General features: G+C 40.1%; 1 protein-coding gene across 1 annotated transcript; it reads right to left on the bottom strand.

Moving 5' to 3' along the window:
- Positions 1-18,157: 18,157 nt before the first annotated feature.
- LOC143601703 (protein LIFEGUARD 2-like) lies at positions 18,158-21,374 on the bottom strand. Its single transcript, XM_077079040.1, has 4 exons — positions 21,128-21,374; positions 18,835-18,948; positions 18,539-18,696; positions 18,158-18,460 (listed from the first exon to the last, which is right to left on the bottom strand). Exons 1-4 carry the CDS (start codon positions 21,372-21,374, stop codon positions 18,254-18,256), a joined length of 726 nt encoding a protein of 241 aa, XP_076935155.1. The 3' UTR covers positions 18,158-18,253.
- Between the last annotated feature and the right edge of the window lie 399 nt (positions 21,375-21,773).

Below are 21,773 nucleotides of genomic sequence, written 5' to 3'. Positions count from 1 at the left end.
CTACGCAACCAAGAATAGAGGAACAATTTAACTTAACCCAAATTAAACCAACTAATTGCACATAAACACTCAAACTTGACAAGACAAAAACCCGCTCTCGCGCGGTCTTAATTCTAACAAGTAAAAGCAATGAGACAATGTTACTTCTTATCACCTCTCGGTCTCAAAGAAGGTGTATTTTAACTGATTTTAGATTATTATATTACCCACTTATCCCTACGGTTGTACTTCCCGCAAATAAACCCAAAACACCAAGTAAAGAGTTTAACAAGCAATCAATTAATCAAAACCGATTCAATTAACTAATGCAAGAAGATTATAAGCAATAACAAATAAAACACAGCCATCACACACAATCTAATTTATGGTTTAGTTAAACTTTACATCAATAATTTAAGTCTTCATCCATTAAACAAGTTAAAACCACTCAACAATCATCTATCCTAGGTAGAACAAACAAGTTTAGCTACTCATTAATTTTGGACAGCCATGCATACTCAAGAAAAACACCATAAACATCATCATAAACATTATAAAACTCATTCAAGATCCAAACACAATCAATTATAAGTCAAACTATCAATCAATTGCAAAACAATTCAAATTAAAAGACCAAATTAATAAAGTTAGGGTTCTTGAACAATAATTAAAGTTTTAAGGATGAATTACTATCAAGTATGGCTGGTATTTATGATTGTTTGAAGCCCCTAGCTGCTGCCCCGATGTCCCTCTTTGATTTCCAGCCGCCAACAGCCTCAGCCGCCCTGCTTTTTCCTTTTTTTTCTTTCTTTCTTGCCGGCTGCACTGTAGCTGCGATCGGACTGCCCTAGTTAGGGTTTTAGGGTTTATTTTTTTCTTGATTTCGGGATTATTAGCTGAATAATGGCTGATTATCTTTGTTATTAATTAAATATAATATTATAAAAGGCTTTTAAGAAGTGGGCTTGGGTCGGCCCTTGACTTATAAGTTTGAAAGTTGCACAATTAGGCCCCTAAACTCTTCAATTTAACTCTTTTTTCCACCAAACTTCACAACCTACAAGTAAACAATTATATTTGTAAAATCAAGCATAAACAAACTATAAAACTTAATAACTAAACAAAAAAAGCAATTAAAACATGATAAAAAGGATACGGAAAGTAAGTGTGTTTCACTACACATCAAACATCCCCACACTTAAACCTTTTTCGTCCCTGAAAAAGTCTAATGTAGTTGGATCAGAATCGGAAAATCAAAGTTAAATCAAACATATAGGTTATGTTTTAAAGCTCAGAAAAACGCAAAAACCGCGATCATCGATATTGTTGTCCACCTAAACCCATGCCTTAATCTTTACCGGGACAAATAAGATCCGACAATAATATTACTTAGTGGTTTACACAATTAAGACCCGCTTATTTTCTGCTTTTACCGGACCAGACCACCCCAACTTGACTTAAACCTCAAAGTTAGCAGAATTAAAACTTTGTTGCTCAATATTTATGAATAGTTAAGACGATCAAGGGTATTGTTTATCCACCTAAGCTTAAGCATCAAAGTCTACCAAGCAGACATTAGATATGATTAAGGTTCAATTATTCATAGCCAGTGCTCCCCACAACATGACATACCCCCGTTATCAAGCAATACCCCAAATCCTTCACCATATGTGAGTATGCAAAATTTTATTTGTAGGGCTTACATGTAGCGTGTCCCTTGTGGTCCGTTTCTTAATGGTAATGAGACGCGAGCAAGGGGACCCCACATGAATAACAGCGTGGATGATCAAGTCTGTAGTGTATTTGTACTTTCGTACTTTTTGTGATCATGTTTATAGACTTATAAGGGTTTTGCTCTTTGGCTTTATTTTAAATATCCACAACCCCACTTAGGAATTGTGAATACCCAGCTAAATAGATTGCATACAGACCCATGGTCTCCGGACCCGAAGCATCCCATCAATACAGGATTTAAGGTTATAAAACCATACGCCGATGAGGTGTAAAACACTAAACTAGCATTTTAAGATTTATATCACAGGCTACACGGCATACTCTAACGTTAAACCTACCCAAGCATCATATGATAACGTATTCAGATTTTTTAAAAACTCATGATATTTCCATTTTTTTTCATACCAAAATTTGAGGCTTGAGTATGGCCCGACCTTTCATTGCTTATTTTCCACGGACAAAACGCTTTACCCGCAAAAGATTTCCGTTTAACCGTTTTATCAAATTTGCCCTTTCATTTTCAAGGCTGAGCCTACCGACACATCCCAAGTTAAGTGTGTTTTCTTTTATTTATCTCATATTATTAGCAGTTTGAAAAAAACCGATTTCCGATAAATATTATCATCTCCCACTTTAATGCAAAAGAAACTAAAAACAAGGGACATTTTTATTTTTTATTATTTTTTTCTTTCTTCTTTTTTTTAACAACTTAAACAACGTACGAAAACGAAAAACAAGTAAAAACTTTTTATTATTTTATTTATAAAATTTTTTTAATTTTTTTTTTTCATTATTATTATTATTTTTCTACAACTAAGTAAAATAAATTCCCATCCCCACACTTAGAACGCAATCGTCCTCGATGAGAACAAAAAAAGAAATAAAATAAAAATAAAACGTAAAGCATAAAATTAAAGCTTGAAAGAATAGAAATTAAAATAGAGAACGGGTTACTCCCCTGGTTTAGATGCAGATTCTTCATCGGCTTTATATGACTCAAACGAACGACCGTATAGCATTTCATTCGCGGCCGCAACCTCGGGTGAACCAGTTCCAAAACGCCATCAGAGCTACCATGCACATAATAATACATGTAACAACTCAAACTCGCTCGCATGTAGCGGCTACAAAACAGAAAACAGAAACATAAGAAATAAACATATTTTTGTGTTTTTGAATTTTTTAATTTTTTTGATTTTTTTTTAAATGTTTATTTTTTTTTGTATTTTTATTTTTTTATAAATAGAAATAAAACAAATAAAAACAAAAAGGTAAAGGGAATCATAATACAAACTCTACAACTCGGGCTGTCTCCCGAGTGATGCATCCATCACGACTATTCCTCGATGAATGAGTCAAGGTAGAACACCTCGACTGTCTGATCAGTTATCGGCTCTCCAATGTTGTGCTTCAATCTATGGCCGTTCACCTTAAACTTCCCGCTTCGGTCTTGTATCTCAATCGTGCCTTACGGGAAAACCTCAGTGACCGTGAACGGTCCCGACCATCGGGATTTCAACTTTCTCAGGAATAACCTCAACGGTGAATTATACAGTAAAACCTTATCCCCACACTTGAACTGCTTAGTACCCTTCAAGTTCTTGTCATGCAGTTCCTTCGTATGCTCCTTATACCGAAATAATTGTGCATATGCGTGATCCCGGAGCTCCTCTAATTCATGTAATTGATGGAAACGATTACCCTCTGCGGCGGGTAAATGCAGATTAACCCTTTGAAGGGCCCATGAAGCACGGTGTTCCAATTCAACAGGAAGATGACAGGCCTTCCCATAAATCATCCAAAATGGTGTGGAACCAGTCGGAGTCTTGTTGGCTGTACGGAAGGCCCATAGAGCGTCATCTAATTTGTCAGACCAATCTCGACGATTTGAACCAACCGTTTTCTCGAGAATACGTTTGATTCCCAGATTACTCACTTCTACTTGCCCACTAGTCTGTGGGTGGTAGGCGGTCGCAAGCCGATGGGTGACCCCATAACGCTTCAACGCCTTTTCCATCTGCGAGTTGCAGAAGTTAGTACCTCGATCACTGATCAAGGCTTTCGGGACTCCAAAACGAGCAAATAGATTTTTCAGAAAACGGACTACCACTCGGGCATCATTGGTGGGTAGAGCTTTGGCCTCAACCCACTTAGACACGTAATCGACGGCCACGAGTATGTATTTGTTTCCACGCGAAGATGGAAACGGTCCCATGAAATCAATACCCCATATATCAAAAACCTCACAAACTTGAATGGAATTCTGGGGCATTTCGTTTCGTGAAGAAATGTTGCCGACACGCTGGCAACGATCGCAACTCTTAACGAACAGGTGAGCATCCTTAAAGATAGACGGCCAGTAAAAACCAGAATCAAAGACTTTCTTTGCCGTAGAACTCACACTGTGGTGACCTCCAGTCGGTCCCACATGACAATGGCTCAAAATTTGCCATCCTTCCTTGACATCCATACACCTTCTAATAAGCTGATCAGCACCAATGCGGAAAAGATATGGATCGTCCCAAAGGTAAAATCTGATGTCAGCAAAGAATTTCTTCTTTTGCTGGTACGACATCTTTGGGAGGTATCTGTCAGCAAGAAAGTTCGCGAAATCAGCAAACCATGGAAAACCTTCCTCTTGTGCAGTAACGAACATCAGACTCTCCGTCGGAAAACGATCGTCGATCCTAATTCCCGAGTCTCCTAAATCAACTCCCTCTAGTCGTGAAAGATGATCAGCCGCCACATTCTCGGCCCCCTTTTTATCACGGATCTCTATATCGAACTCTTGCAGCAACAGGATCCATCGGATAAGACGAGGCTTAGCATCCTGCTTGCTGAAAAGATATCTAATAGCGGCATGATCCGTATAAACAATCGTTTTGGACAAAACCAGATATGACCTAAATTTGTCGAAAGCGAACACCACATCTAAAAGCTCTTTTTCGGTGGTGGTATAGCTTTCCTGTGCACAATTTAAGGTCCGGCTCGCATAATAGATCGGATGGAAACGTTTATCCTTCCGTTGTCCAAGAACCGCTCCGACTGCGAATTCGCTTGCGTCACACATCAACTCGAATGGTAACGACCAGTCGGGAGCAACCATGATCGGGGCGTTAACTAGTTTGTCTTTTAGAAGATCAAACGCCTCGATACACTACTCAAAAAAAATAAATGGAGCATCCTTCTCCAAGAGTTTGGTCATGGGTCTCGCGATTTTAGAAAAATCTTTGATGAACCGGGGGTAGAACCCAGCATGACCTAGGAAGCTACGAACTAATCTCACAGAAGTAGGCGGGGGAAGATTCTAGATGGTCTCGACCTTTGCCCGGTCAACCTCTATCCCCGCACTTGAGATTCGATGACCTAGAACAATGCCCTCGCGAACCATGAAATGACATTTCTCCCAGTTAAGGACTAGGTTGGTGTCAACACAGCGGGACATCATCCTCTTGAGATTTGATAAACAATGATCGAAGGAACTCCCAAATATGGAAAAATCGTCCATGAACACCTCCATGGAGTCCTCGATCATATCATGGAAAATGGCCGCCATACACCTTTGGAATGTGGCCGGAGCGTTACAAAGTCCGAACGGCATACGTTTGTAAGCAAACGTTCCGTAAGGGCAGGTGAAAGTGGTTTTCTCCTGGTCGTCGGGAGCTATCGGAACCTAGAAGTACCCAGAGAAACCATCTAGGAAGCAGTAGTACTGTTGACCTGCTAAACGCTCTAACATCTGATCAATGAATGGGAGAGGAAAGTGGTCTTTCCTGGTGGCATCATTTAATCGGTGATAGTCAATGCAGACTCGCCATCCCGTCACAGTCCTCGTGGGAATAAGCTCGTTCCTCTCGTTGGTGACGACAGTCATGCCACCCTTTTTAGGAACCACTTGGACTGGACTCACCCAAGCACTATCAGAAATGGGGAAAATGATCCCCGCATCAAGGAGTTTAATGATCTCCTTCTTTACGACCTCTTGCATTTTCGGATTAAGCCACCGTTGCGGCTGGACGACAGTTTTGAAATTTTCCTCCATGAGGATTTTATGAGTGCAGAACGAAGGGTTGATACCCTTGATGTCGATAATCTTCCAAGCAATAGCCTCCTTGTGCTCTCGTAGCACCCTCAACAACTTCTCCTTCTTGACCTCGGTCAACGCAGATGCAATGATAACCGGAAGCTTCCTCTCTTCATCTAAAAAAGCATACTCAAGGTGGGAAGGTAAATCCTTAGGCTCTAAGGAAAGAGGAGGACTCTTGACCGAAGGTCGGTCCATCGGATCGTCTCGTACGATCTCAGCAGACACACCAGATTCAGGGGTATGCGACTCGGTGTCGTCATTTAAGGACTGATTGGTTACGGCAACCATTTCAATCTCCGGAATCTCCCTATCGAGAATCTGGGTGTCGGAGGCAGATCCTCCACAAATTTCGCTGAGAAACTCCCCAACATGCTCCATGATGGTATCAATGAAGTATAAGGAGTCATCAGCAGACTTGGGGTGTTTCAGTGACTGTCGAACGTCGAAGGTGACGTTCTCATCCCCAACTCTTAAGATTAATTTACCCTCGCAGACATCGATCAATGCCTGTGCAGTGGCAAGGAATGGTCGGCCCAAGATGAGTGGGACACTATCGTCATCGTTCATGTCCAGGATGACAAAGTCCACCGGGAATATGAACTTGTCGACACGAACAAGCATGTTCTCGACCACCCCTCGGGGGTATTTCACAGAACGATCAGCAAGCTGGATACTCATACGGGTAGGCCTCGGTTCGCCTAGTCCCAACTTGCGATACACGGAATACGGCATGAGATTAATACTGGCACCAAGATCTGCCAGCGCATGGACGACTGTATTATCACTCAAGATGCAGGGAATTGTGAAACTCCCAGGATCGGACATCTTTTCTGGTAACTTTCTCTGCAAGACTGCATAGCAACCAGCACTCAGAGGAATGGACGAGGCTTCGGCTAACTTCTCTTTGTTCGAAAGAATATCCTTAAGAAACTTTGCGTATTTGGGCATTTGCGTAAGTGCCTCAAGGAAAGGAATATTAAGATGAAGTTGCTTCAGAAGATCAAGAAATTTGGAGTTTTGCTCCTCGTCTCTATCCCTACGGACTCTTTCGGGAAATGGGAGTCTAGTTTTGTAGACTCTCGGTGGTGTGCTGGGTGATGGTTGGTTCTCGGCCTGTGCTGTACTTCCTGGGCTGTGCCTCTGATGCACCTCGGCCGGTGGAGACTCCAACTGAATCTCCTCGTCTACCTGCTCCTCCACATCTACCGCAGGCTCGCTAACGACTCCTCTCGTCGCCTTTTGAATCACGGGCTCGCTACGTGCCCCCGCACCGCTCCATGTCGTCACAGCCTTCGCAAACGCCTTCGGATTTTGTTCAGTGTTACTTGGAAGTGTACCTGGCGACCTCTCATTTAGACGACTTGCTATCTCTCCCATCTGACGCTCAAGATTTTGAATTGACGCTCCTTGATTTCTCATAAATGACTCGTGCTCCCGAAATTTCTCTTGAGTTTCTTTGTGACGGGAGTCCTCTCGAGTCATGAGTTGCGACAGCATCTGTGTCTGCTGTGCCATCATCTCCTCTAACGTGGGCTTTTTCTCCCCACTACTCGGTCCCTCACCGAAATCCTGGAATTGCTCTGACGTTGCTGGAAGCCGGACTGATTTCCGTTCCTCCAGTTTGAGTTTTGGTTACCTCTCCACCCCGAATTATAAGAATTGAAAGAATGTTGATTTCGGTTTGGATTATTAACGAAGTCGACTGCCTCCTCCTGGAAACCTACGGGACACTGAACGGTATCGTGTCCCCCTCTGCAGATCTCGCATAACTTACTTTTCACCTGCAAGTCCTTCACGATCTTTGCTAACGCTTCAACTTGTGCCGCCAGTGCGGTGTTGTTGTCGACCGAATGCATGCCGCGTGATAGGGAATCGACGGTTTTGGTGCTCTTAACTGGTGGTCGCTGGTATCCACTCATGGCTAAACCGTTAAACAAGGCAATGCACTAATCCGTATCTTTCGTTGTCAGTAGGTTACCTCCTGAAGCTGTGTCGAGCATACTCTGAGTTGCGTACGTCACTCCGTTGTAAAACTTCTCGACAACCGCCCAGTCTTGTAGGCCGTGGTTTGGACATAAAGCAAGTAGATTTTTGAACCTTTCCCACGCCTCGTAGAAGCTCTCGGTGTCCTCCATCTGGAAAGAATGAATCTGGTTACGCAAGCGAGCGGCCTTAGCCGGAGGATCGTGTTTTTCAAGAAATTGGGTATGCATGGCAGCCCAAGTAGCAATGGATCCCTGTGGGAGGGACTCAAGCCACAGACTCGCATGATCAACGAGTGAGAACGGAAAGATTCGGAGTTTTATGGCGTCTTAGGATACGCCGGCAAGATGAAACGTGTCGCAGATACGTGCAATACGAGTGAGATGAGAATGCGGGTTCTCGTGGAGCAACCCGTGAAACTGAGCAGAATGAGCAATCGTGTTCAGAACGTTAGATGGAATCTGCCAAGTCGTTTGAACTCCTATAGCTGGTGGAGCAATGCTAGATCTCGCGCCAGCATCGACCGGACGGGCCCGGTCTGCAACTGTCCTCCTCGGTAGTGGATTCGCGTCGCCCATAATCCTATCTCTATTGACGGGTTCAGAAAAAGTAGGAGAAGAAAACGTATTACCGACGGATGTAGATGAACTGGAAGACGGTTTTGTACGACGTCTCTCAAGAAGCTCTCTCTCTGGTTCGGGAAATCCTTCAACCTCTGGTGGTCCTAGAGATCGAGTACGTCGCATACAACTATTAAAATAAACAAAAGAAATATTAATTAGCTAAACTATTTTAAACTAACAAACAAAACAAATAAGAAAGACAAGTAGTAAAAAAGGCAAATCTTAACACGAGTCGTTCTTAATACGCCTCTAACCATGTCCCCGGCAACGGCGCCAAAAACTTGATGTGCGAAAATATATATATAAATAAAACACAAGTCGCAACTAAGCTTTAAAAACCAAACAATCTATCCTAGTTCACACAAACGGCAAGTTTACCGATCGCGTGTAGCACAGACAAGGAAAGTCCGGATATCGAACTCGAAGACACGTGAAAACGTTTTTAAATACTAAACTCTAACTAAGACTCACCAAAATATTATTTAAATGATTTTTTTAATATTTAAAATTGATTAAACTACTTAACTTAATTAAATAAAAACTTTTAACAAAACTTTGAAAACTTTGACTGCAGTGATAAAAACGTCTACCTAGGAATGAATCATGTTGATAGAAATAACAAGACAACGGATTGAAAACATTCACGACACCGGTTATAAAAGATGACACAACTAAAACTTGCTTAAGAAAGTCAAATTACCTCTCAGTCTCTCTAACAATCTCTAACTTATTTTAGTTGAATTTAAAGAATAAACCGGAAAACAATTATTAACGTGTTCAAATACCGACTCACCTCTCGGTCTCACCGACACACTAACCTAATGGAAACGAATACTACGCAACCAAGGATAGAGGAACAATTTAACTTAACCCAAATTAAACCAACTAATTGCACATAAACACTCAAACTTGACAAGACAAAAACCCGCTCTCGCGCGGTCTTAGTTCTAACAAGTAAAAGCAATGAGACAATGTTACTTCTTATCACCTCTTGGTCTCAAAGAAGGTGTATTTTAACTGATTTTAGATGATTATATTACCCACTTATCCCTACGGTTGTACTTCCCGCAAATAAACCCAAAACACCAAGTAAAGAGTTTAACAAGCAATCAATTAATCAAAACCGATTCAATTAACTAATGCAAGAGGATTATAAGCAATAACAAATAAAACACAGCCATCACACACAATCTAATTTATGGTTTAGTTAAACTTTACATCAATAATTTAAGTCTTCAACATTAACAATCCATTAAACAAGTTAAAACCACTCAACAATCATCTATCCTAGGTAGAACAAACAAGTTTAGCTACTCATTAATTTTGGACAGCCATGCATACTCAAGAAAAACACCCTAAACATCATCATAAACATTATAAAACTCATTCAAGATCCAAACACAATCAATTATAAGTCAAACTATCAATCAATTGCAAAACAATTCAAATTAAAAGACCAAATTAATAAAGTTAGGGTTCTTGAACAATAATTAAAGTTTAAGGATGAATTACTATCAAGTATGGCTGGTATTTATGATTGTTTGAAGCCCCTAGCTGCTGCCCCGATGTCCCTCTTTGATTTCCAGCCGCCAACAGCCTCAGCCGCCCTGCTTTTTCCTTTTTTTTCTTTCTTTCTTGCCGGCTGCACTGTAGCTGCGATCGGACTGCCCTAGTTAGGGTTTTAGGGTTTATTTTTTTCTTGATTTCGGGATTATTAGCTGAATAATGGCTGATTATCTTTGTTATTAATTAAATATAATATTATAAAAGGCTTTTAAGAAGTGGGCTTGGGTCGGGCCTTGACTTATAAGTTTGAAAGTTGCACAATTAGGCCCCTAAACTCTTCAATTTAACTCTTTTTTCCACCAAACTTCACAACCTACAAGTAAACAAATATATTTGTAAAATCAAGCATAAACAAACCATAAAACTTAATAATTAAACTAAAAAGCAATTAAAACATGATAAAAATGATACGGAAAGTAAGTGTGTTTCACTACACATCAGTTTCAACCCTGCGCCTGAACCCTCGTTGTTAGCTGCTCCATCAGTATAGAGTCGCCAGACATCATCAATGTCCTGTGCTGGAGAGGGTTGAGCCTCTTCCTGGCACTCTTTTTCCCGCGAAGCGGGGACTTCTGCAATAAAGTCGGCCAAGACCTGGCCTTTTATGGCTGGTCTTGGCTTATACTTTATCGCGTATTCTCCCAATTCAATTGCCCATTTGGCTAGGCGCCCTGACAACTCGGGTTTGCCTAGAACGTTTGCAAGTTTAAAGTTGGTGAGAATGGTGATTGGGTGGCCTTGGAAATACCATCTTAGCCTGCGTGAAGCCTGTACAAGCGCTAAGACTAATTTTTCCAGGGTAGAGTACCGGGTTTCTACATCTGTTAAGACACGGCTAACATAGTAGATGGGCATCTGGATGCCTTTTCGTTCTACTAGTAGGACTGCCCCGGTTGCTCTGTCTGTGACGGAGAGGTAAAGAATTAATTCCTCCCCCACTTCTGGTGCTGCGAGTGTTGGGAGTTCGATCAAGCGTGACCGAATCTCTTGAAAAGCTGCTTTCGCTTCTGGTGTCCAGCGGAAGTGCGTTTTCTTTAAGCAATTTCTCAATGTTGACACGAATGGGAACGACCTATCCGCATGGTTTGCCAAAAAGCAGTTAAGTGCGACTAGTCGTCCATTCAGTGTCTGAGCTTGTTTGATGGTAGTAGGTGATTCCATTTTGATAATGGCTTCGACCTTTTCAGGGTTCGCTCTGAAGCCATCTTTGGTAACGATGACTCCTAAGAACTTTCCTTCTTCCATCCCAAAAGAACACTTGCTCGGGTTGAGCTTCATGTTTATCCGTCTGAGCGTGTTGAAAGTTTCTTCGATGTCTTTCAACATCGCTTCTGGCTCAAGGCTTTTGATGACCAAGTCATCCATGTAAACTTCCAAGTTCCTCCCGATTTGGGCGTGGAACTCTTTGTCCATCAGGCGTTGGTATGTGGACCCGGCATTCTTAAGTCCGAATGGCATCATTTGATAACAAAATGTGCCATCGGGCGTCCGAAATGCGGTTTTGTCCTGATCGTCAACGGCCATGTGGATTTGATGGTATCCTTTATACGCATCAAGGAAGCATTTAAAGCGAAACGGTGCCAACGAATCTACCTTAAGGTCAATTTCGGGTAACGGGTAACAATATTTCGGGCATGCTTTTGCCAACGAATCTTCAACCCCTTGATCCGAGTGACCAGGGTATACCAACCCTGGATGCACCTCCAGGAGTAGAAGGTCATCAGGCGGTCACGCGGGGCTCGATGCCCAGAATATGGCACACCCATTCAAAATGGCGAACCTTAGCAATCGCCATTGGGTGCACCTCCGTCAAGTGTACACCGTGTTTCTCCAAAACACGGTATACGAACTTCGTTAATGGGAATCGGAGATTCCCATATATAAAGAACGAGGCGTAGACCCCTATCTTGCCCTTAGGGGCATCGTACACCGTCTGGTGGGGCTCCGGAAACTTAGGCTCATAAGGCTCGAGCATGAACTTCTTGACGATATAGTGGTATAAATCGACAGAAAGAGTACATTGGCACTCGCCAGCAGTACTCTTATCGTCCTTATCAGACGTGGACGTCGGGTTCTCAAGGTATACATCGGACTCCTCGACAGTAACCTCGGGATCATGTGTAGAAGACGACATTTTTTAGATGTTAAAGAGAGCGATTTCAGGAGAATGCTCGACGGAAAAGTTAGAGTATTCGCCGGAAATCGCTTAGAAGAAGAAGAGTGAAGTGAAAGTATGGAAAGAGATGCACCATCTCCCCCCTTATATACTCATCGCAATGAATGCGATGAATTTAATGCGGAGGAGAGAGAGAGAGCGCAGGTGCAATGAAACGGCGACACGTGGATAAAGCAAGCTGGCAACAGGTGTCAGGATGGCGCGTGAAATGAAACTCGCGCCCACGCGCCTGAAAAAGCGTCCTGATTGACCACATACTGTCACGTCGTCATAACTTCCTGCACGTCCTGAAACCGTCAGAAGACGCCAACGTCCCTTCAGCCGTTTGGACTGTCCTTATCCTTTCACCAACTCTTCGAATTTCAGAAAGATTCAAAAAGATTCCAAAATAAGAGGGAATATACCCCTTACCTTGGAAAACAAGAAACCATAAGACAAGTGCGGGTATAGTGTCAAGGCGAAACCCTTCACATACTTAGCACTTGCAGGGAATTGAAGCCAAGATACCTTGGAAAACAAGGAACCATAAGACAAGTGCGGGTACAGTGTCAAGGCGAAACCCTTCACATACTCAGCACTTGCAGGGAATTGAACCCAAGAAGGATCTTATGGGCCATGCTTGCAGAAAGAGAAATAACACCTCCGCATGGCGGGAACGTTGAGAACTAGATTGTTTGAAGCTTCAAGGTGGAATTGGTGGTTTAACATAACTGATCACTATGCCCAAAACTACCAAAACCTCGTGAAGAATCTATACAAGTGAAACTCAACGCTCCCGACTTGCGAAGAGGTTACACACCTACCCGCATCATACCCAAAGATCAGGCAGAAAAGTCGGGAATTTCTGTAAGTGACATTAGGAAAACTGCGGGAAGAATCCCCACGGAAAACCTTAAAAAAACAAAAACCCCTCTTTAAAACCCCTTGCTTAAAGTCCAAAAGTTCACCTCACTTATTAACAATTCATGAGAAGAACAATGGACTGGGGGGACTTGAAGAGGTAGGTCCCCGCAAAGCCCAGTTGGACCCGCAAGACACACCTTGAAGAGGTATGTCTGCGCATAGACCAGCTGGTTCCGCAGGACCCACCATGCTCAGAGAGAAGACCTTACACGCAGTAAGCCAGCTGTTCCCGCAGGAAAGCCTCCCTTGGTACAGTACCCTGCCTGTTCCCGCAGCTATGGGTACAAGCCAAGAAGGAAGGCTACCCGTACTAATCGTAAGGCTACACGCATAAGGCATTAACTCTTATACTTCAGTAATGTCACCTGAAGAAGGAATGAGCAAGGCGGGAATATTCCCGCCCAAAAGAGCCAGTCCGTACGCTTCTGGAAGATCTTTTGTACTATACCTGCCAAGGTATGGACAAAATAGACAAGATCTGACCAAAGCAGCCCATGATTCAATCACAGGGTGACAGCTCACCGACAATAGTACGAGGAGGAGCACGCTCCAGTACAAAATGTCACTATCAGCCGCTGCCTACCCACCAACTCCTATCGTGGCACGTACATAGCCCGTAGTTGGTGGAAAAGGAATATTATACAGCTGGTCGTACCTGCTTGGAAACCTACCTTCGGCTATAAATACTCCAACACCTTGGAACGGTATCATCATCTCATATTATCTTTTCTCTCTAGCTATTTCTCTCAATATACACTTATATTCAGAGCAATCTAGTCTGATTCTCACGCCGGAGGGTGGTCACAAGGAGGAACCCCCCCCCCCTTTCTCAGTGACGAGCTCACGGTGTCTGTTTTGCAGGTCAAGAAGAATAACCATCTTTGCCGGACCTAACCCTCGTGGGAAACATCTACTTAACCCTAAGATTATCCGTAATCTGCCGGGGTCATTTAGTGTTTCTTCACTTCCCCAATTAATGACTTGAAACTTTAGTGTGAGAGATTGTAAAAATGACATAAGGGGAAATGTTGTTACATCGAAAACTAGGTTGAGCTTTGTTGTCGGGTTGGACCGTTTCCAGTATTCTTCAATCATTCTCAAGTTCGTATATGAGTTGCAACATATAGATGAACTCGTAGAAATTTACCCGAAGCTGAATCTATGGGAAACACCCTCTAATAATCAACATATACATGTGTTTGTGTAAGTATAACTCGAACAACTCTTTTAAGGAGTGCATGGAGAGAACATTTTCTTTCATATCAGATAGTTCCGAAGCGTCAAATCTACTACTATTTGTTAATGGCAACTCACACACCCATTTATTTCATATTTTGAAATAAACTAGAGAAATTAACATGAATATGAGTCACACAATTATAATGTTGGCTTTCTCATATTTTGAAATGAACGGTGGACCAAATATAAATTCAATGCATCTCCAAAAAGTAGTGAATTAAGTTGACTTACGAGTGAGACCCATACTACGTCAATTCATCACACATTATACAAGTATTTTATATAAATTTAAATACAAAAAGGTACATGAATAATAATGAATTAAACAATTTGGAGAAAACGAAAGACCAAAGAAAGTGGAAGCCACACCATGTGATGTAACTGAAAAAGGCAAGACTTGTGCTCACAAAATGTTGGGTGCCTATTATTTTTTAACCATAAGTTGATTTGTCTTTCTAGGTGATTTGGTACATGTTCAAACATTTGTGGTTCTAGCTAGTACTTCTTTAGCTTGTAGTCAGTCGAGTGGTAACATATTAAAAGAACCCGCAAGAGAGTCACCGTCTCACGATTAAATCAGAAATTTATGTGACGAGGGGCATTTTATCTATACTTTATAAGTAACTATCAATTGTCACGTGTCACAATGTTGCAAGTCCAACTTGCTTTTTCACGTTTTTTTTCATTTCACCTTTCATTAATTTGTAGTATATAAATTTATAACTTGCAAAATTTTAAAATAATTCTTTATTTGGTTTAATCTTTATTCAACTCGTATAATGCACGAGTTGTTAATCTTTAGAATAATATATGTAAGTGAACGTTTGCAACACATAAGAGAGTTAAAAGAAAGAAGTATTGTATAATATAATAAAAGCAAGTTGTCTAAGAAAAATAAAGAGATCTCTCATAGCGGATTTCTTTTCATACGGCACGCGATACGGGCGTTGCCCCATGCTAACTCATTTTAAGCACACATTTATATTATTACAACATTTCTAAAACTCGGGCTTTGCCCGTTGTTGCGTGAAAGGAAGCACATGAACTAGGGTTGTTTCCCTTTAGATGTCTCTTTTATATTTAGTGAACCATTTAAAAAAACACTATCAGTTTTCATTTGTTTATTTTATTTAAATATTATTATAATAGTTAATATGGCTAGTGAACCACTTACACATTCTTTTGTATGGCGTTTTTCTCCTACGTGACAGTGACGTAGCAAGTCAGATTTGTTTTATGAAACCACTATATATGGAGTACAAATGCTCTTAGAAGAACAGAATATGCTCAAAGTTTGGACCCGGTAATAGGGTTGTTCACGAGTCGAGCCGAACCGAACGAAAGCTTGCTCGTTACTTGGCTCGTTTAAAATCGAACCGAACGACTGAAATTTGAACCGAGTGAAAACCGAAACGAACCAAAATCAAATCGAGAATTTTTCGATCGAACATCAAGCGATTTCAAGCATTATTTATTTCTTTTTCACTTTAGAACTTTGAATAAGAAACAAATTTGAAGGTTGTAAATAATATATTTTATTAATATTAATAAATTAGTAATTTTAAACAAACTTGTAATAGATTGTAAATTTTTAATAAAAATAAATTTGAAGTGAGATATAATAATCATGTAAACAAACTTTTAGTATTCTAAAAATTTGAAATAAAACTATAAAGTTGATGGAATATGAAAAATTTAAAGAGAAAAATAATTGTAAGCTTATATTTATGTGTTTTGTCTATATAATAATTTATTTGTTCATATATAATTATATATAAAATAAATTAAAAATATTTGAGCCGTACCGAACGGAGCAGACCTTTTCTCGTTTACAAACCAAACCGAGCGGCTCGTTTTCAATCGACGGGCGAGCATTTCCTGAGCAATTTCCGAGCGAGTTCGAACGACGAGCGGTTTGGATGGCCCTACCCATTAAGTTCCAATACGTAAACCTGCTTAGGTTTGGGCTCAAACGTTATAGGCCCAACCAAAAAATACATCTATAGTCTATATAGTATATACTATAGCATGTAATCATGTTAAACAACATTTGCCGGTTAGATTTTTCCTAAAATGAGTAGCATCTTTTGTATAAATAAACGCAAACATAAAAACTTGTAATCACTCCTAAATAACATGTCTTATCTACATAGCATGTAATTGACATAATTTATTAGGAATTTTACACGAATCAAATTTTACACGAATCAAATTAAATAAATTGACATAATTCATAATTTATCTGTATCAACCAAGTCTCAAAGTGTCTGCCCGAGCAATCTTTTCATGTCTATAGCCAACACTTTTGTGTCTTCTCTTTGATGCCAATCTTTTCATTAAACATGAATCACAATATTTTTTATTTTGTTTTTTAGTACCGGTCAGTTATTAAATTAAATTATAGCCATACAAAATGCATCTCAAAAAGTATGAATGAATTTGAGATTGTGTGTGACAATACTGTGCACATGAAGGAGTGAAGGTACATCTATTCTGATTTATAGTAGTATATAAAACTTCGTTATATATATATATATATATATATATATATATATATAGAGAGAGAGAGAGAGAGAGAGAGAGAAAAGGGTTCATGAAACTATGTCGGTTATAATGCTGAAAGAGTATTTCTAGGAAACTATGACGTTTTTGGTAATTTTAAATCTCAACCATTGATTGATATGATCCAATGGCTATGATTTATTCATAATCTTCTTAGGAAACTACTTGCTTTTAGGATAACCCTCCCCTATATATATATATCTTATATATTAACGATAAAATAACTACAGTTTTATCAGTTCATTTAAAATTATAAAGATCACATAACACAAAAGAGAAAATCCGAATTTGCCTCATTACAGATTCAATTAGGGCTGACACTTTTACTCGAAACCCAACCCGAGAAAACCCGTACCCGAACCTGACAAATCTGACCCGAAAAACCCAAACCCGAGAAAAGACAAAACCTAACCCGAAGCGAATTAATTTGGTTTGGTTTTTGGGTCTGATTTATGGGATTCGGGTCAAGCCTAAGAACCCGAATTATCTTTAGTTTTAAAACAAAATATATTTTTATGTATAATAAGCTAAGCCTTAGCCACTAAAGTATCCCTAATCCATTGTTGTCATTTAACCAATTATGGATCGACAGTTTATTGTTAATTTATGTTTTCCGTTTATGACTAATAGCAACTGTAATCGAACAACCAAATCACGTTTGATTGAAGACGATTATGGTTGGAGTCTGTTTTACTCTTCTTTTAATTTGTTTTGTCACTTACGCTGGTTTATTGTTTTGTTATTTACGTTACGAGCATAGAAAAAAAATTTTGTTTTAATTTTAGCATTGTAGTTTTTTTTCTAAGATACTCAAAACCCGATTAACCCAACCCGAAAAAACCCGAACCCGAAAAACTTGTGAGAGTTTTGGGTTGAGTTTCGGGTCAAGATTTAAAACTTTGAAACCCGAAGAACCCGACCCGAAAAACCCGAAACCCGAAAACAAATCCGAAGAACACCCCTAGATTCAATAAACAGAATTCATGGGACCGTGTTCTTGACATGTTTCGGGCCAGGTATACATTGTGCATCTATAGCTTGTTTATAATCACTAAACCAAAAGTTAAACCATACAACTACCAATTAACATGATTAATATACAACTGATCTAAGTTATCTAACTAAAATTTCGAATGACCCGTTAAAAATACTTTAATACGAAAGCGATAACATGATTTAGAAGCAAAATTAAGCCTGCAATTCTGCTGCATAACCTGAATTTAGAAATCTTTGTAACTAATTTCACAAGCAATAGACATCGGGCCAGCCCAAAGATACCATAATCACAGATTACTCCTTACTAACGATATACGTGTTAATATGTCTATAGCGAGCGTCTAACGTCTACTAACAAATCTCTAAAAAACAATGCACCGAAGTATTAACACATGTCAACGACAATCAGCTGTCAGCACCACCGAAGATGGTAAGCAACGCCAGGAAAAGATTGATGATATCAAGGTACAAAGAAATCGCAGCCAAAATGTACTCATCGTATGTGTACCGTTTGATGAGATTATCAGTGTCGAAGACTATGTATCCACAGAAGATTAAGGCAGCCAAACACCCGTATATCATAACCGAAAACTTACCCATAGGAAATAATATCTGCAAAACAAATAATAATTAGCGCGTAAATAAGGTGTAAATATAAACTCGTGTAATGAGAAGAATGACCCGCAAAACCTGAATGAAACCGAAGACGATAAGCATCATAAGTGCACCGAACAAGAACGGGCCCAAGAAATTGAAGTCATAACCTCTCTTAGCAGCCCAAAATGTGAACAAAGTGAGACTCACAACCACCACTGCTGTCAAGATTGTTGCTTCTAGTATTACCTTTCCTGTATACAAATTACTATTATTATTATTATTATTATTATTATTGTTATTATTATTATCAATAGAAGTTTCTTCTTGTTGTCATGAACAAATTAATTATATGATATATGAAATCTGTCATATACAATAAACACGATTACCTCGGCTGAAAGCGCATGACAAACCGACTGCAAAAGACAGAGAGATGGTGAAGATTCCTAGAAGCACATAGTTGATCGGATGATGCTGATGACAGCAGAACAAAGGGATTAAAGCTGTAAAACAAAATAAATACATCAATTCAACGATAAATTTGAAGATATCAAACAAAATTACAACGAAAAAGTGCGTAAACGAACATAAACGAGTTTAAAGAAACGAACGTAAACAGATGTTCATAATCATAAATGAACGAACAAGACAAATGCAGAAATTAGAACACAAAAACTGTAGACATTTCACGATTACAGATGCTGCTGCACATCAATTCAACCAAAATCTGATGAAATTAAACGAAATTACAACCAAAAGGAGCGTAAACACACGCACACAAACGAGCATAAATAAACGATTGTAACGAATATTCACAAACATAAATGAACGCCCCCGAACGAACACATGCAGAAATTAGAACACCAAAACACTAGAAATTTCACGATTACACATGCTGCACATCTGAAGAAACACTAAATGACCCTGGGCAGATTACGGATTATCTGGGGGTTAAATAGATGTTTCCCACGAGGGGTTAGACCCGGCAAAGATGGTTCTTCTGATAACCTGCAAAACAGACACCGTGAGCTCGTCACTGAGAAGGGGGGGTACCTCCTTGTGACCACCCTCCGGCGTGAGAATCAGACTAGATTGCTCTTGAATATAAGTGTATATGAAGAGATTGCTAGAGCAGATATCAGGTATAAGATGTAAGATACAAGATAAGATGAGATGATCATACCATTTGGGGTATTTATAGCCGAAGGTAGGTTTCCAAGAGGGTATAGCCGGCTGAATAGTATTCCTGTTCTACCAACTGTGGCCTACGCACGTGCCATGCTGGTAGTTGGTGGGTAGGCAGCGGCTGACAGTGACCAGGCCTGCTGTGTACTATTCCTTTTCCACCAACTGCAGGCTATGCACGTGGTATGACAGGAGTTGGTGAGTAGGCAGCGGCTAGTAGTGACATACAGTACAAGAGCATGCTGCTCGCCATACTGTTGTCAATGAGCTGTCGTATCTCTGGTCAGATCTTTTGCCCATACCTCGTCAGGTACAGTACAAAAGATCCTCCAGTATCGTACGGACTGGCTCATTTGGGCGGGAGTATTCCCCCTCCCGCCTTTGTGCGGGATTGTTCCCGGCTTTGCTCATTCCTTCAGGTGACTACTGAATTATTTTGAGAGCTAAGTGCCTTGTGCGTGTAGCCTTGCTGCGCGGGTGGCCTTCCCTGATGGCTTGTATCCGCAGCTGCGGGAACACGCGGAGTACTTCGCCATTGAGAGGCATTTCCTGCGGGAACAGCTTGCGTACTGCGCGTAAGGACGTCACGTCTCTGAGCATGGTGGGTCCTGCGGATCCAGTTGGTTTCTGCGCAGACGTCTCTCTTCAAGGTGAATCCTGCGGGTCCAACTGGGCTCTGCTGGGACCTACCTCTTCAACATCAGTACAACCAAAATTTGATGAAAACAGACAAAATTACACCGAAAAAGAACATAAACACAAACATAAACAAGCATATCTAAACAAATGTTCACGAACAAGAACGCACGAGACACATGCAGAAATTAGAACACAAAAGTGGAGAAATTTCATGATAACTTATCGACGCCAAAGAACTATAACTTTGTTTTCAGTAGGATCGGGTTTGCCATTCAAAAAGGGGTGGTGGCGCAACTTGTTGCCCGCTTGTCTACCTCTTTATTGTAATTGGATCCTTTTATTTAATATTATAATTATTTCAAAAAAAAATTATTAATTGATTACAGATGCTGCTGCACATCAATTCAGCCACAATTCGATCAAATCAAACGAAATTACAATGAAAACGAACGTAATCAAATGAAATTACAACGAACACGAACGTAATAAAATTAACGAAACTTTAACTAAAACTAACATAATCAAACGAACATAATCAAGCATAAACGAACAAACGTAAACTAATATTCAAGAACATAATGAACTAACATAGAGTATACAATTATACATGCATATATTAGAACACATACACCCTAGCAATTTCACAATTACAGATGTTACACATCATTTCGACTTAAATTTTACCGAAAATCAACCGAAACCACAACGCAACAAACCGTAGCGATTTCACTATAATATAACGAAATTAATTCTAAAAATAAACAACATAATAAAACATAATATGTATAACTAAACATACTACACACAGTTTACACTAAAACAGAACGAAATTGATTCAATATTTCAATAACTACTTACTAACAAACGGCGTTAAGAGGATCAAAATGTAGCAGGCCAATCCGCCGTTAGTGGTAGTGAAAAACGTGACGATCGGATGACGAAACGTGACGACAACAGCGCCAACTGCAACAGTTAGAAGCAACTGTACGGCAACAATGGAGTACACTTTACGGATGAATGACCACCGGAGCTCCGGTGACTCCGTCATCGTCGGATACAACGGTGCCGGTGTAGGTCCGGCTTCCACGTCGGATTTTGCGAACATTGTGATGAGATGTGTTTGTGAGGTTAGGGTTTGTGATTGGTTGGTTGGTTATATGAGAAGTTGATAAATGTGAGATATGATGAATATATGTATGTGTGTGTATGTATATGTTATGAGAAGGTGGTTTCGTAGAAGGTGGCTTTGGATTCCTTTTTTTTCATATCACGCGTCAAGCAGTTGATGACGCGTGACGTCTTTTTTTACCAAAATGTAGAGTTGTTTCAAACATTTCACAATTATTACTTTTTAGTGAAAAAATAAGATTTATTTTTTAACCGAACAAATGGAAGCTCAAATGAATAATGGAAACCACAAGTAAAATTAGAGTGACTCACCTGCTTATTCATTCGACGAGTCCCTGATAGTCCCATTTAGTGAAAACAAAAGCCCGCCATTCGC

The sequence above is a fragment of the Bidens hawaiensis genome, unplaced genomic scaffold (assembly GCF_021521415.1).
Source record: "Bidens hawaiensis isolate Kalapana, Puna unplaced genomic scaffold, B.hawaiensis_p1.1 tig00056990_1, whole genome shotgun sequence".
Classification (NCBI taxonomy): domain Eukaryota; kingdom Viridiplantae; phylum Streptophyta; class Magnoliopsida; order Asterales; family Asteraceae; genus Bidens; species Bidens hawaiensis.
Note: the sequence above shows the minus strand (reverse complement) of the source record. Positions and strands in the feature narration are given on the sequence as shown.